The sequence below is a fragment of the Salmo salar genome, chromosome 28, assembly GCF_965601325.2.
Source record: "Salmo salar chromosome 28, fSalSal1, whole genome shotgun sequence".
NCBI lineage: Eukaryota > Metazoa > Chordata > Actinopteri > Salmoniformes > Salmonidae > Salmo > Salmo salar.
Genome location: NC_138318.1, coordinates 39,509,172 through 39,527,207, shown reverse-complemented (window position 1 = coordinate 39,527,207; position 18,036 = coordinate 39,509,172). Strand labels below are relative to the sequence as shown.

Genomic DNA, 18,036 nt, shown 5'->3' with positions numbered 1-18,036 from the left:
TATTGATGATTGATTACGGTATTGATGATTGATAAGGGTATTGATGATTGATAAGGGTATAGATGATTGATAAGGGTATTGATGATTGATTACGGTATTGATGATTGATAAGGATATTGATGATTGATAAGGGTATGATTGATATGGGTACGATGAGGATATAAATGATAAGGGTATTGATGATTGATAAGCGTATCTTTGATAAGGGTATGATTGATAAGGGTATTGATGATTGATAAGGGTATTGATGATTGATAAGGGTATTGATGATTGATATGGGTACGATAAGGATATAAATGATAAGGGTATTGATGATTGATAAGCGTATCTATGATAAGGGTATGATTGATAAGGGTATTGATGATTGATAAGGGTATTGATGATAAGGGTAGGATATGGATATGAATGATAAGGGAATTGATGATTGATAAGGGTATAGATGATTGATGAGGGTATTGATGATTGATAAGGGTATTGATGATTGATAAGGGTATAGATGATTGATAAGGGTATGAATGATAAGGGTATTGATGATTGATAAGGGTATTGATGATTGATAAGCGTATCTATGATAAGGGTATGATTGATAAGGGTATTGATGATTGATAAGGGTATTGATGATAAGGGTAGGATATGGATATGAATGATAAGGGTATTGATGATTGATATGGGTACGATAAGGATATAAATGATAAGGGTATTGATGATTGATAGGCATATCTATGATAAGGGTATGATTGATAAGGGTATTGATGATTGATAAGGGTATTGATGATAAGGGTAGGATATGGATATGAATGATAAGGGTATTGATGATTGATAAGGGTATAGATGATTGATGAGGGTATTGATAATTGATAAGGGTATTGATGATCGATAAGGGTATAGATGATTTATGAGGGTATTGATAATTGATAAGGGTATTGATGATTGATAAGGGTATTGATGATCGATAAGCGTATTGATGATTGATAAGGGTATTGATGATTGATAAGGGTATTGATGATTGATAAGGGTATTGATGATTGATAAGGGTATTGATGATTGATAAGGGTATTGATGATTGATAAGGGTATAGATGATTGATAAGGGTATAGATGATTGATAAGGGTATAGATGATTGATAAGGGTATTGATGATTGATATGGGTACGATAAGGATATAAATGATAAGGGTATTGATGATTGATAAGCGTATCTTTGATAAGGGTATGATTGATAAGGGTATTGATGATTGATAAGGGTATTGATGATTGATAAGGGTATTGATGATTGATATGGGTGACGATAAGGATATAGAGATGATAAGGGTATTGATGATTGATAAGCGTATCTGATGATAAGGGTATGGATTGATAAGGGTATTGATGATTGATAAGGGTATTGATGATAAGGGTAGGATATGGATATGAATGATAAGGGAATTGATGATTGATAAGGGTATAGATGATTGATGAGGGTATTGATGATTGATAAGGGTATTGATGATTGATAAGGGTATAGATGATTGATAAGGGTATGAATGATAAGGGTATTGATGATTGATAAGGGTATTGATGATTGATAAGCGTATCTATGATAAGGGTATGATTGATAAGGGTATTGATGATTGATAAGGGTATTGATGATAAGGGTAGGATATGGATATGAATGATAAGGGTATTGATGATTGATATGGGTACGATAAGGATATAAATGATAAGGGTATTGATGATTGATAGGCATATCTATGATAAGGGTATGATTGATAAGGGTATTGATGATTGATAAGGGTATTGATGATAAGGGTAGGATATGGATATGAATGATAAGGGTATTGATGATTGATAAGGGTATAGATGATTGATGAGGGTATTGATAATTGATAAGGGTATTGATGATCGATAAGGGTATAGATGATTTATGAGGGTATTGATAATTGATAAGGGTATTGATGATTGATAAGGGTATTGATGATCGATAAGCGTATTGATGATTGATAAGGGTATTGATGATTGATAAGGGTATAGATGATCGATAAGGGTATAGATGATTGATAAGGGTATGAATGATAAGGGAATTGATGATTGATAAGGGTATTGATGATTGATAAGCATATCTATGATAAGGGTATGATTGATAAGGGTATTGATGATTGATAAGGGTATTGATGATTGATAAGGGTATAGATGATCGATAAGGGTATTGATGATTGATAAGGGTATTGATGATTGATAAGGGTATTGATGATTGATAAGGGTATAGATAATTGATAAGGGTATTAATGATTGATAAGGGTATAGATGATTGATAAGGGTAATGATGATTGATAAGGGTATTGATGATTGATAAGGGTATTGATGATTGATAAGGGTATAGATAATTGATAAGGGTATTAATGATTGATAAGGGTATAGATGATTGATAAGGGTAATGATGATTGATAAGGGTATTGATGATTGATAAGGGTATTGATGATTGATCAGGGTATTGATGATTGATAAGGGTATTGATGATTGATAAGGGTATTGATGATTGATCAGGGTATAGATGATTGATTAGGGTAATGATGATTGATAAGGGTATTGATGATTGATAAGGCTATAGATAATTGGTCAAATTAAAATAATCCTCCAGCAGGAGGATTTGAATGAATATTAAATATTTACAATCCTTGCCAGGGGGCAGCTGGAAGCGGTGTTTGTAGGCTATACAAAAACAGTACTGTACCGACATTGTACCTTAAGCTGGGTATAAATACTACCGATTCGGTTCCAACAGGCCCGGACCCAACTCATTGGAATGCACCCACCCCATGACCCAAACAGCAATTTGTACAATTTATACCTGTCCAATAGCTCCCGAGTGGCGCAGCGGTCTAAGGCACTGTGTCTCAGTGCTTGAGGCGTCACTACAGACACCCTGGTTTGAATCCAGGATGTATCACAACTGGCAGTGATTGGGAGTCCCATAGGGCGGCGCACAATTGGCCCGGGTTTGGCCGGTGGTAGGCCGTCATTGTAAATAAGACTTTGTTCTTAACCTTTATTTTAACTAGGCAAGTCTGTTAGCAATGGTGGACCCAACAGCGCTTAAAAACAAAAGCATCAGGACTGGAGGGGTATTAATGTTAAATATATAGGATTGTAGGCCTATCCGTGATTGGACGTTGCATACTGTCGGCCTATTATATGCATTGGAATTACGCGCCTCTTTCGAACCGTGAAGCTGGATGACGGTTCATTGATTTGTGCCGGACAGTGATTTAATAGGCTAGTTAGTGGACTAGGCCTACTGAAATAGATGAACGAGGCTGTCAACTGAGCCAGACATTCACATCCAAATGTTTTTAGATCGAACCCTCCTTTCTGAATTTTTAAAACAGATATTCATTTCCATCTCTGTCATATGAATCTAGTGGCATGTGTGGCATTAGACTGGTGGAGTCCCTCTACCTGTATTTTGTAACATTTACACGTGTTACCGCGCGTGCGCGTCGCTACGCTTATAATGTGAAGAAATAATAGTTGATCAAACATTTCAAGCCGAGCGTTCTTATCTGTTCCATCAGACTCGTTGTGTTTATAGCCTACGCAGGCTATGCTCAGACTGCAGGTCCACTGGGCGTCTCCCCTTAGCAGTGGGAGGATTTAGTCCTAATAACATGCCATTTAGCAGTGGGAGGATTTAGTCCTAATAATATGCCATTTAGCAGTGTGAGGATTTAGTCCTAATAATTTACCATTTAGCAGTGGGAGGATTTAGTCCTATTAACATGCCATTTAGCAGTGGGAGGATTTAGTCCTAATAATTTACCATTTAGCAGTGGGAGGATTTAGTCCTATTAACATGCCATTTAGCAGTGGGAGGATTTAGTCCTAATAATTTACCATTTAGCAGTGGGAGGATTTAGTCCTATTAACATGCCATTTAGCAGTGGGAGGATTTAGTCGTTTCGCGTTTCGTGTGAATTCTTATGTGAATTATAATAACTGTAAATATTTGTAAGGGGGGTAGATGTATTTTTCTCTAGGGACAAATCTATTATTTTATTATACTGTATGTTCAAGGCAAGAGATAGACATAAGAAATGATGGGTGGCATCAGCGTCTGTGTGGTCCAGTGTTAACAGCTGCCGATCCCAGGCACACATTATGCCAGAGTCGGCATGAGTTTGATTCCAGTCCATTGCCCTTGGACTCCCCCTCCCCCACCGTTCCATCTCTTCAATAAAAGCTCCTAAATTGTAAAAAGAGTGGTACTGCCCTACTTCTTCAAAAAAATACCTTTTAAGAAAGAATAATAATAGGCTTATATAATATAATGATCATACAGTGTGATGACGATATAGGCTAGTCCTAATAATATGCCATTTAGCAGTGGGATGATTTAGTCCTAATAATTTACCATTTAGCAGTGGGATGATTTAGTCCTAATAATATGCCATTTAGCAGTGGGAGGATTTAGTCCTAATAATTTACCATTTAGCAGTGGGAAGATTTAGTCCTAATAATATGCCATTTAGCAGTGGGAGGATTTAGTCCTAATAATTTACCATTTAGCAGTGGGAGTATTTAGTCCTAATAATATGCCATTTAGCAGTGGGAGGATTTAGTCCTAATAATTTACCATTTAGCAGTGGGAGTATTTAGTCCAAATAACATGCTATTTAGCAGTGGGAGGATATAGTCCTAATAATTTACCATTTAGCAGTGGGAGTATTTAGTCCTAATAATTTACCATTTAGCAGTGGGAGGATTTAGTCCTAATAATTTACCATTTAGCAGTGGGAGGATTTAGTCCTAATAATTTACCATTTAGCAGTGGGAGGATTTAGTCCTAATAATATGCCATTTAGCAGTGGGAGGATTTAGTCCTAATAATTTACCATTTAGCAGTGGGAGGATTTAGTCCTAATAATTTACCATTTAGCAGTGGGAGGATTTAGTCCTAATAACATGCCATTTAGCAGTAGGAGGATTGTAACATTAACACATGGTTGCGGCAAAGTGCCAGATTCTTGAAATGATAATGACAAATGATTATCTCATGAGACAGGGTTGGCATGAATTGCAGGAGTTGGGATAGTGAACTCAGCTGTTCGACAAGCTGTTCAATCAGCTGTCAATCAACTGATGGTCCAAATCAGCACATCAACTCAGCCAGGGAGACACAAACAGTAACCTATTAGAGGTTTTTACACCTTTCCTTATGTGACAACGGATAGGCTAGCAGGTAGCCTACAGAATGTAGACTATTGGAATATAAATCAAATAAAAAGTGGCCTATTGCAACCATCGATGGCAGTAGATTATTGCCAGCTGATGTTAAACCGTCAATACGAGCTAAAATTCACACGCACAGCAGATCTCAATAGCTACCATTATTGGTTACCTTCATGACCGCTCCCTAAAAGACGATGTCGGTGTCACCTTAGTCCTGCTTGCAACCAAATTATTTCAAGATATGTTGGCCCTCTGGGTGGTATTATCATCGGAAACAACTTTTTGAACAGACCAAAAGCGATTTATCTATTTTGACAAGCATTCCGTACAATTAAAATAAAGCATTTACTCAGTTTCGCAAGGTCCTGAGCCAGTATATGCCGTGGGTCAGAGAGAAACATTTTGGCTGAGAGAAACGGTCATTGTTTTAGAGCTAATTTCCTGTAATTCAAAAACAATGTCATGGCTTATGATGTGTTCTATGCTATCTGGGATGCCAGCCCTCCCAAAGCTCGTGCCCCCCGCCCCTAGACCAGTGGGTGTATCCCTGGACTGTCCATATTTGAAATGTGTAACTAAATCAAGTGAATGGGGGGGGGGGGGGGGGAGTAATTTGTGCCAGAAGGGCATGGGCCGCAATCGAACCGACGCCGACGGCCTGTACGTGCACGCTGAAGGCAGCAGCCTTAACCACTAGACAACACCAGGCCACGATCAAACTCAATTTTGACAGTTGATTTGTAACCTTAGGTTCCCTAGAAACCTTAAGTTGGTCTCTTTTTCGATAATATATACTGTAGATCAGGGCTCTCCAACCCTGTTCCTGGAGAGCTACCGTCCTGTAGGTTTTAACTCCAACCCTGTTCCTGGAGAGATACCTTCCTGTAGGTTTTAACTCCAACCCTGTTCCCGGGGAGATACCGTCCTGTAAGTTTTAACTCCAACCCTGTTCCTGGAGAGATACCGTCCTGTAGGTTTTAACTCCCAACCCTGTTCCTGGAGAGATACCATCCTGTAGGTTTTAACTCCAACCCTGTTCCTGGAGAGATACCTTCCTGTAGGTTTTAACTCCAACCCTGTTCCTGGAGAGATACCATCCTGTAGGTTTTAACTCCAACCCTGTTCCTGGAGAGATACCCTCCTGTAGGTTTTAACTCCAACCCTGTTCCTGGAGAGATACCCATCCTGTAGGTTTTAACAACAATCCTGTTCCTGGAGAGTTACCGTTCTGTAGGTTTTAACTCCAACCCTGTTCCTGGAGAGATACCGTCCTGTAGGTTTTAACTCCAACCCTAATCTAGTCACCTGATTCTAGTAATTAGTTGGTTGATATGCTGAATCAGGTTAGTTACAACTAGGGTTGGAGTTAAAACCTACAGGGTAGCCCTCCAGGAACAGGGTTTGACAGCCCTGCTGTAGTTTTTCAAAAATCATGGGCTTTCATGTACCATTGCTATAGCCTACTGCAGAGCTGCATGTCGAATACATTTGACACTTGTATGTCGTGGAGACCGATATATAAAACAATGTGTATGGCTGCATTTCAGAAACACTTTTCTACATTTAAATGTTGCAGTAATACAACCCAGGCCTAGCGTTTGAGCAAGTGAGAAACAGGATGATTTTGATATCAAGCCCTGATCCCAATGACTGAACTGCCCCCCCCCCCCCCCCCCACGGAGAGAAAGACAACTGCTCAATTTGAAGCAGCAGGAAAATTCTCTGCGACAAAAAGAGTGATCGAGTTAAAATCCGACATCTGTATATGTGCCTGTTACTACAACACAGAAGTGGCACTTACTTTGACACTTCTAGTAGGAAAAGTCATTGAGACAATCTTACTTTGACACTTCTAGTGGGAAAAGTCATTAAGACAATCTTACTTTGACACTTCTAGTGGGAAAAGTAATTGAGACAATCTTACTTTGACACTTCTAGTAGGAAGTCATTGAGACAATCTTACTTTGACACTTCTAGTGGGAAAAGTCATTGAGACAATCTTACTTTGACACTTCTACTGGGAAAAGTCATTGAGACAATCTTACTTTGACACTTCTAGTGGGAAAAGTCATTGAGACAATCTTACTTTGACACTTCTAGTGGGAAAAGTCATTGAGACAATCTTACTTTGACACTTCTAGTAGGAAGTCATTGAGACAATCTTACTTTGACACTTCTAGTGGGATAAGTCATTGAGACAATCTTACTTTGACACTTCTAGTAGGAAAAGTCATTGAGACAATCTTACTTTGACACTTCTAGTAGGAAAAGTCATTGAGACTATCTTACTTTGACACTTCTAGTGGGAAAAGTCATTGAGACAATCTTACTTTGACACTTCTAGTGGGAAAAGTCATTGAGACAATCTTACTTTGACACTTCTAGTAGGAAAAGTCATTGAGACTATCTTACTTTGACACTTCTAGTAGGAAAAGTCATTGAGACAATCTTACTTTGACACTTCTAGTAGGAAGTCATTGAGACAATCTTACTTTGACACTTCTAGTAGGAAGTCATTGAGCTCAGTCTGTTTGGCTAGGCCTCTGCACACCTGGGGATGCAGAAACAACACATCGGATGTTCAGCTTTCAAACTAACGTCAACGATGGCATGCTAACAGTTAGTTAGCACTTTGTTTATGTGTCAACAGCAGGATTACAGCGTGAGCGAGAGGGGGGGGGGGAGAGAGAGAGCGAGAGAGAGCGAGAGAGAGAAACACCATTGCCTTAAATCAGTGCAGACTCCTGTAACAAAATTGTGTATTTTTGGACAGACAGAAACGTGAGAGAGACCCACTGTGACCCAGGATGCGTTGGGACACTGTACTTTTCACGTAGGTACAAACCACAAGGCTCCACAGGCCATAATGATGTCCCTTGGGGGGTCAAGTGTAAAAAAAGGCTTTAGGGTTGATTAGACTGAGACCTACCGGAAACCCAGTCACAGTGGAGTTCTGCTTCACACAAACACCGTCATGAGAACACAACCCGGGACAAACACACACATGCAATTGTACTATGAGCGTTATTTGAGCCAATGAACTATTGAAACACAACAGTAAGTTATCATGTTCACAGCCGACACAACCCTATCCCATCGACCACATGTTACTTATAAAGCATTTATCAGGAGTGTGTTTCCAAGCATTTATCAAGAGTGTGTTACCAAGCATTTATCAAGAGTGTGTTACCAAGCATTTATCAAGAGTGTGTTACCAAGCATTTATCAAGAGTGTTACCAAGCATTTATCAAGAGTGTGTTACCAAGCATTTATCAAGAGTGTGTTACCAAGCATTTATCAAGAGTGTTAGTCAAGCATTTATCAAGTGTTAATCAAGCATTTATCAAGAGTGTGTTACCAAGCATTTATCAAGAGTGTGTTACCAAGCATTTATCAAGAGTGTGTACCAAGCATTTATCAAGAGTGTGTTACCAAGCATTTATCAAGAGTGTGTTACCAAGCATTTATCAACAGTGTGTTACCAAGCATTTATCAAGAGTGTGTTACCAAGCATTTATCAAGAGTGTGTTACCAAGCATTTATCAAGAGTGTGTTACCAAGCATTTATCAAGAGTGTGTTAGCCAAGCATTTATCAAGAGTGTTAGTCATGCATTTATCAAGAGTGTGTTAGCCATGCATTTATCAAGAGTGTGTTACCAAGCATTTATCAAGAGTGTGTTACCAAGCATTTATCAACAGTGTGTTAATCAAGCATTTATCAAGAGTGTGTTACCAAGCATTTATCAAGAGTGTTAATCAAGCATTTATCAAGAGTGTGTTACCAAGCATTTATCAAGAGTGTTTTCAAGCATTTATCAAGAGTGTGTTACCAAGCATTTATCAAGAGTGTGTTTTCAAGCATTTATCAAGAGTGTGTTACCAAGCATTTATCAAGAGTGTGTTACCAAGCATTTATCAAGAGTGTGTTACCAAGCATTTATCCAGAGTGTGTTACCAAGCATTTATCAAGAGTGTGTTACCAAGCATTTATCAAGAGTGTGTTACCAAGCATTTATCAAGAGTGTGTTACCAAGCATTTATCAAGAGTGTTAATCAAGCATTTATCAAGAGTGTGTTACCAAGCATTTATCAAGAGTGTTAATCAAGCATTTATCAAGAGTGTGTTACCAAGCATTTATCAAGAGTGTTAATCAAGCATTTATCAAGAGTGTGTTACCAAGCATTTATCAGGAGTGTGTTTTCAAGCATTTATCAAGAGTGTGTTACCAAGCATTTATCAAGAGTGTGTTACCAAGCATTTATCAACAGTGTGTTAATCAAGCATTTATCAAGAGTGTGTTACCAAGCATTTATCAAGAGTGTTAGTCATGCATTTATCAAGAGTGTTTTACCAAGCATTTATCAAGAGTGTGTTACCAAGCATTTATCAAGAGTGTTAGTCATGCATTTATCAAGAGTGTGTTACCAAGCATTTATCAAGAGTGTGTTACCAAGCATTTATCAAGAGTGTGTTACCAAGCATTTATCAAGAGTGTGTTACCAAGCATTTATCAAGAGTGTGTTACCAAGCATTTATCAAGAGTGTGTTACCAAGCATTTATCCAGAGTGTGTTAATAAGCATTTATCAAGAGTTTGTTACCAAGCATTTATCAAGAGTGTTAATCAAGCATTTATCAAGAGTGTTAATCAAGCATTTATCAAGAGTGTGTTACCAAGCATTTATCAAGAGTGTTAATCAAGCATTTATCCAGAGTGTGTTACCAAGCATTTATCAAGAGTGTTACCAAGCATTTATCAAGAGTGTTAATCAAGCATTTATCAAGAGTGTTAATCAAGCATTTATCCAGAGTGTGTTACCAAGCATTTATCAAGAGTGTTACCAAGCATTTATCAAGAGTGTGTTACCAAGCATTTATCAAGAGTGTTAATCAAGCATTTATCCAGAGTGTGTTACCAAGCATTTATCAAGAGTGTTACCAAGCATTTATCAAGAGTGTTAATCAAGCATTTATCAAGAGTGTTAATCAAGCATTTATCCAGAGTGTGTTACCAAGCATTTATCAAGAGTGTTACCAAGCATTTATCAAGAGTGTTAATCAAGCATTTATCAAGAGTGTTAATCAAGCATTTATCAAGAGTGTGTTACCAAGCATTTATCAAGAGTGTGTTACCAAGCATTTATCAAGAGTGTGTTTTCAAGTATTTATCAAGAGTGTGTTACCAAGCATTTATCAAGAGTGTTAATCAAGCATTTATCAAGAGTGTGTTACCAAGCATTTATCAAGAGTGTTAATCAAGCATTTATCAATAGTGTGTTACCAAGCATTTATCAGGAGTGTGTTTTCAAGCATTTATCAAGAGTGTTAGTCAAGCATTTATCAAGAGTGTTATCAAAGCATTTGTAACCAAATACACGTGAGACATCACATACGGAAACATTTCTTTAACTGTCTGATGAAAAAACCAAGTTCAATGCTCACCTGTACTTGGTGAATAGCTACAGATGCCCATGCTAAACTCGCCGTTGCAACCTTAAAAAAAGAGAAAATAATGTTTATTTATTTATTTAATTGAAAAAGGGACAATGCATATCAATTAACATTTCTGTAAATGTGCCAGATTTAGCCAGATGGCTAGTTTTCATCTATAGTCCCTGGACAGATAGATTAAAAACACATAGCATCATCAACATTTAGCATTTAAGAAATTATAATTTTTTTAATAAAAGTCTCAAGTTCTAGAAGCAAGAAGTAAAAAAATAATGACAGTAAAAAAATATTTAAAAAGAACATGTTTAAATTTGACATATTTAGGGATATTTATTAATATACACATAAAGCAAACTATCACATTGTCACGTCCTGACCAGTAGAGGGAGTATTTGTATTGTAGTTTGGTCAAAACGTGGCAGAAGGGTATTTGTTTCATATGGTTCGGGTTGTGTGTGTAGTATTAAAGGGGTGTTTGGTTTATGTATTCCGGGGTTTTAGTGTATGTTCTGGTTTTGGTTTTCTATGGTTTTCTGGTTTGTCTATTTCTTTGTTGTCTGTGTGGCTCCCGATCAGGAACAGCTGTACGTCGTTGTTCCTGATTGGGAGTCATATATTAGGAGCTTGTTTTCACCTGGGGTTTTTGTGGATAGTTGTATTTTGCACTGCTGCGTATAGCCTGTAAAACTGTCGTCTGACGTTCTTTGTTTTGTTGTTTTTTCGTGTTCTCTTTATTTAATAAATATAAAGATGAGCATCCACATTCCCACTGCGTTTTGGTCATCTCTACACAATGACACCCGTGACACACATGAATATGGGTAACATTTATCATATAATGACTATTCTCAGTACCCCATGTGTTTCCTCATCCTGTGTTTTTATCCAACCTAATGCTCTCTCTGAATAATGCCTGCTACGTAATATCCCAGTAGGCAAAACTGGTTGAAAAGATGTCATTACAACGAGAATACGTTGACGTTCTTATAAAGTCATTACAACCATCTTGTCCCACTGGGTAATCTAATACTTAACCCCTCAGTGCCTGCCATCTATACATGTCTACATGTCTCTGATTGGCTCATTAGCAGCTGATAGCAGAGTCTTCAGGGACTAACTGCTGCTCTCCTTATGGACTAATGGAAAGGGGGGGATACCTAGTCAGTTGTACAACTGAATGCATTCAACTGAAAATGTGTCTTCCTCATTTAACCCAACCCTTCTGAATCAGAGAGGTGCGGGGGGCTGCCTTAATCGACATCCACAGCACCCGGGGAACAGTGGGTTAACAGCCGAACAACAGGGCAGAACAACAGATTTTTACCTCATCGGCACAGGGATTTGAACCAGCAACCTTTTGGTTACTGGCTCAACTTTCTAACCACTAGGCTACCTTACAAAACCTTGATCTGATCCTCAGGGACTCCCTGCTCCTCTCTTTATGACCTCTTAATGGCACTATTACAGGAAGGCATTGCCTAGCCCTCGACAGTCATACGCTCTGTTTACACAGACAGGCTTGGTGTGTGTGTGTGCGTGTGTGTGTTCATGCGTGCTTGTACCTCCTGGTTGCTGGTATTGAAGGGCTCGTTGCCCCAGTGCCGATGCAGCTCCAGGATAGCTATGAGGTCACCAATGGCCGTGAGGATGGGGAGGCACAGGACAGAGTGAACATGAATCCCTGAGTCTGAGTCCTGACCTGTGCCTTCTGGGAAACGCTGGTCCTGGAGAGAGAGAGAGAGATTAGAATCTAAGGGTCAAGGGTTAAGGGGCAAGTGTTAAAGGGTGGTGAGGATGAGAAGGTAAAGGACAGAGTGAACATGAATCCCCGTGTCTGAATCCCTGAATATCCTGCACACACACAGAAGTCAGGGGTTATGAGGTCAAAGCATTTGAAATATAACCAAATACTTTGGAACGTTTGATTTATCCTGCATTAGGGTTAGGGTTTTTGGGTTAGGGTTAGGTATATTTATAATATGCTGAATCTCACCCCTGTGATGTCCTCTACTAGCAGTGTTTTACGTGTTGTGGCCACGTGTGCGGCGATGGTGGTTCCAAACGTGATCGGGCCAGCTGGGATGAGGGTGGGAGGACCGTCCTCAGCCACCGTCGGTTTAAACAAACACACACTCTGACGAGAGACCATAGAGAGAGATGAACATGGATATACTCAATGAGGAAGGACCAGAGAGAGATGAACATGGATACACTTAATCAGGAAGGACCAGAGAGATATGAACATGGAAACACTCAATCAGGAAGGACCAGAGAGAGAGATGAACATGGAAACACTCAATCAGGAAGGACCAGAGAGAGAGAGAGAGATGAACATGGGACACACTCAATCAGGAAGGACCAGAGAGAGAGATGAACATGGAAACACTCAATCAGGAAGGACCAGAGAGAGAGAGAGAGAGGAAACATGGATACACTCAATCAGGAAGGACCAGAGAGAGAGAGAGATGAACATGGAAACACTCAATCAGGAAGGACCAGAGAGAGAGAGAGAGAGGAAACATGGATACACTCAATCAGGAAGGACCAGAGAGAGAGAGAGATGAACATGGAAACACTCAATCAGGAAGGACCAGAGAGAGAGAGAGAGATGAACATGGAAACACTCAATCAGGAAGGACCAGAGAGAGAGAGAGAGGAAACATGGATACACTCAATCACTTTCTATACACTACATCATGTTTGTCATTAACATATTAACTAACACAAATTCTGAGACGAGATACGGGATACACTCAATGACTCACTTAAATGTGCAATCTGTAATATTTTCATTTCAATTAATGGTGTACACACATTTATCATTGAGAATAGAGTGGCTTGCAAAAGTATTCACCCCTTGGCATTTTTCCTATTATGTTGCCTTACAACCTGGGATTAAAATAGATCTTTGGGGGATTTGAATCATTTGATTTACACAACATGCCTACCACTTTGAAGATGCCAAATATTTTTTATTGAGAAACAAACAAGGAAAGACAACAACAAAAAAGATCTTGAGCATGCATAACTATTCACCCCCCCACAGTCAATACTTTATAGAACCACCTTTTGCAGCAATCACAGCTGCAAGTCTCTTGGGGTATGTCTCTATAAGCTTGGCACATCTAGCCACTGGGAATTTTGCCCATTCTTCAAGGTAAAACTGCTCCAGCTCCTTCAAGTTAGATGGGTTCTGCTGGTGTACAGCAATCTTTAAATCATACCACAGATGCTCGATTAGATTGAGGTCTGGGCTTTGATTAGGCCATTCCAAGACATTTAAACGTTTCCCCTTAAACTAGTCAAGTGTTGCTTTAGCAGTATGCTTAGGGTCATTGTCCTGCTGGAAGGCGAACCTCCGTCCCAGTCTCAAATCTCTGGAAGACTGAAACAGGTTTCCCTCAAGAATTTCCCTGTAATTAGCGCCATCCATCATTCCTTCAATTCTGACTAGTTTCCCGGTCCCTGACGATTAAAAACATCCACACAGCATAATGCTGCCACCACCATGCTTCACTGTGGGGATGGTGTTCTCGGGGTGACGAGATGTGTTGGGTTTGCGCCAGACATAGCGTTTTCCTTGATGGCCAAAAAGCTTAATTTTAGTCTCATCTGACCAGAGTACCTTCTTCAATATGTTTGGGGAGTCTCCCACGTGCCTTTTGGCAACCACACTTATTTTTTTCTTTAAGCAATGGCTTTTTTCTGGCCTCTCTTCCGTAAAGCCCAGCTCTGTGGAGTGTACGGCTTAAAGTGGTCCTATGGACAGATACTCCAATCTCCGCTGTGGAGCTTTGCAACTCCTTCAGGGTTATCTTTGGTCTCTTTGTTGCCTCTCTGATTAATGCCCTCCTTGCCTGGTCCGTGAGTTTTGGTGGGCAGCCCTCTCTTGGCAGGTTTGTTGTGGTGCCATATTCTTTCCATTTTTTAATAATTGATATAATGGTGCTCCGTGGAATGTTCAAAGTTTCAGATATTTTTTTATAATGCAAACCTGTCCGAACTTCTCCACAACTTTGTCCCTGACCTGTTTGGAGATCTCCTTGGTCTTCATGGTGCCGCTTGCTTGGTGGTGCCCCTTGCTTAGTGGTGTTGCAGACTCTGGGGCCTTTCAGAACAGGTGTATATATACTGAGATCCTGTGACAGATCATCTGACACTTAGATTGCACACAGGTGGACTTTATCTAATTCATTATGTGACTTCTGAAGGTAATTATTTGCACCAGATCTTATTTAGTGGCTTCATAGCAAAGGGGGTGAATACATATACACGCACCACTTTTCCGTTTTTTGTAAAAAGAAAATAAAAAAAATGTAAACAGTTATTTTTTTCATTTCACTTCACCAATTTGGACTATTTTGTGTCGGTCCATTACATGAAATCCAAATAAAAATCCATTTAAATTACAGGTTGTAATGCAACAAAATAGGAAAAAATACCAAGGGGGATGAATACTTTTGCAAGGCACTGTATATAGTACATTGTAAATTCTTCATTAATTAAGGATTGGGGCTTTAACACTCATCACTCACTATAGACTATATCAGTGGAGCTCAGAGTAGCTGATCTGTGCTCATCTCCAGAATATATTGTATGTGGTTCACTTACATTGTTACATTCTCCCATGAAATAAAGGGCAAATCCATCTGCTTTTGTGGCTGATTAAAGACAAGAGATAAGAGAAAAGTTACCATCTGTAGTTACACAGATGGTGTGGTGTACAGTATCTGCTGTGTGTGTGTGTGCGTGTGTGTGTGTGTGTGTGTGTGTGTGTGTGTGTGTGTGTGTGTGTGTGTGTGTGTGTGTGTGTGCATGCGAGCATGTGTGACTGGTGTGTGTTACGTGGTGGAGCGCAGGGCGAGCACAGCCTGTCACATCCAATCCTCTCACGCTTCATCAGGGCACTGCGGCAATGTCACAGTCTTCTACCAGCACGTATGCACGCCCGTCCACACACACACACACACACACACACACACACACACACACACACACACACACACACACACACACACACACACACACACACACACACACACACACACACACACACACAAAAACAGAACACACACACAGAACACACACACAGAACACACACACACAGAACACAAAACACACACAGACACACACACACACACACACACACACACACACACGACACACACACACACACACACACACACACACACAAAACACACACTCAGAAAAACAGAACACACACACAAAACACACACACACAGAAACACAGAACACACACACAGAACACACACACACAGAACACAAAACACACACAGACACACACAGACACACACACACACACACACACACACACACACACACACACACACACACACACACACACACACACACACACACACACACACACACACACACACACACACACACACACACACCACACACACACAGAGCTCTGCCACAGACAGGGACACTAGACACAGCATCATGATGCACCATGGTCCCAGTAGACTTCTAAGCTACGTGAAATATGGGTCATCAACCAAACCATGGCAAATGGTATGGGGAGGGACTGAAGAGAGATTGAATGGCCGGCTACGGGAGCAGGCTGTTAATGATATAACATACAGTATGGTTAGTGTCAGCTTAGCCTTTGTGCTGTCTAGCCAACTCCTATGGATGCTGTAAAATGTGACCAGAAATGACCTAGAGACTGAAAAACAGCTTCTATTTCTTATAAGTATCCGGGTTAGAGTCCCTTCTCCGTGAACAGCGACAGCTCTACCCTTTAGCTCAGTGCGGATGTTGCCTGTAATCCATGGCTTATGGTTGGGGAATGTACGTACAAGTCACTGTGGGGACGACATCCTCGATGCACTTATGGATAAAGTCAGTGACTGATGTGGTGTACTCCTCAATGCCATCGGAAGAATCCCGGAACATATTCCAGTGTGTGCTAGCAAAACAGTCCTGTAGTTTAGGATCTGCTTCATTTTTATAGACCGAGTCACTGGTGCTTCCTGCTTTAATTTTTACTTGTAAGCAGGAATCAGGAGGATAGAGTTGTGGTCGGATTTACCAAATGGAGGGTGAAGGAGAGCTTTGTAAGCATCTCTGTGTGTGGAGTAAAGGTGGTGTAGAATTATTTTCATACTGATAGAAATTAGAAAGGTAAAACTGATTTAAGTTTCCCTGCATTAAAGTCCACGGCCACTAGGAGCGCCGCCTCTGGATGAGCGGTTTCCTGTTTGCTTATGGCGGTATACAGCTCATTGAGTACGGTCTTAGTTCCAGCATCGGTCTTAGTGCCAGCAAACTGATGAAAACTCTCTTGGTAGATAGTGTGGTCTACAGCTTATCATGAGATACTCTACCTCAGTGAGCAAAACCTTGAGACTTCTTTAGATATTGTGCACCAGCTGTTGTTTACATAAATGCATAGGCCCCCGCCCCGTGTCTTACCAGAGGCTGCTGTTCTGTCCTGCCGATAGAGTGTATAATCAGCCAGCTGTATGTTCTTAATGTCGTCGTTAACCCACGACTCGGTGAAACATAAGATATTACAGTTCGGGAAAGGAATTTCAGCTCGGGAATTTGAACAAGCAACCTTTTAGGTTACTGGCCTAACACTCTCTTAACCGGTAGGCTAGGCTTCCTGCTTTTACTTCCTGCTTTTACTTCCTGCTTTAGGTTGAAAATATACAAACTGAGACAACAACGTCACAAATCTGGGACCAGCGCCGTTGCAAAGTATTATGGAATATTAGAATCCCGTTGTCTTAACCTTTGTTATCTTCAATGGGTAATGGCCGCCAGTCCACCCATTATGCCACAAATGACTTGAATGGGGACGCCCATTCTATACATTGTATTTCTATGGTATGGTTAGTGTCAGCTTAGCCTGGTCCCAGATCTGTTTGTGCTGTATAGCAAACTCCTAAGGCTGTTGCCATGCCAAACGTGACCAAAAATGGACCATTGGAGTTGGCAAGATAACAAACAGATCTGGGACCAGGCTAAACTGTCTTCAGTATGAGGTGTCATGAAGTAGTGAAGCGAGGATATGATAAGGCAGATTACCCTGCTGGCTACAACGAGGGGTATACCCACCCGTTGTGTGTGTGTGTGTGTGTGTGTGTGTGTGTGTGTGTGTGTGTGTGTGTGTGTGTGTGTGTGTGTGTGTGTGTGTGTGTGTGTGTGTGTGTGTGTGTGTGTGAGTGTGTGTGAGTGTGTGTGTGTGTGTGAATGTATGTGTGTGTTTGTGTGAATGTATGTGTGTACTATGTGTGAATATATGTGTGTTTGTGTGTGTGAATGTATGTGTGTGCTATGTGTGAATGCGTGTGTGTGTGTGTGTGTGTGTGTGTGTGTGTGTGTGTGTGTTTGTACGTGTGTGTGTGT

The 18,036-nt window shown here is 40.2% G+C and overlaps 1 protein-coding gene across 1 annotated transcript in view; it reads right to left on the bottom strand.

Annotated features, from left to right (window-relative positions):
- Positions 1-18,036, bottom strand: part of LOC106589947 (cAMP and cAMP-inhibited cGMP 3',5'-cyclic phosphodiesterase 10A) — a 97,076-nt gene that overhangs the window by 49,527 nt on the left and 29,513 nt on the right. Inside the window, exons 4-8 of the mRNA XM_082970594.1 lie at positions 15,268-15,317; positions 12,650-12,790; positions 12,219-12,380; positions 10,648-10,698; positions 7,696-7,754 (exon numbers count right to left, since the gene is read on the bottom strand). Of these exons, the coding sequence (XP_082826720.1) occupies positions 7,696-7,754; positions 10,648-10,698; positions 12,219-12,380; positions 12,650-12,790; positions 15,268-15,317 (463 nt within the window). The remainder of the gene's footprint in view (positions 1-7,695; positions 7,755-10,647; positions 10,699-12,218; positions 12,381-12,649; positions 12,791-15,267; positions 15,318-18,036) is intronic.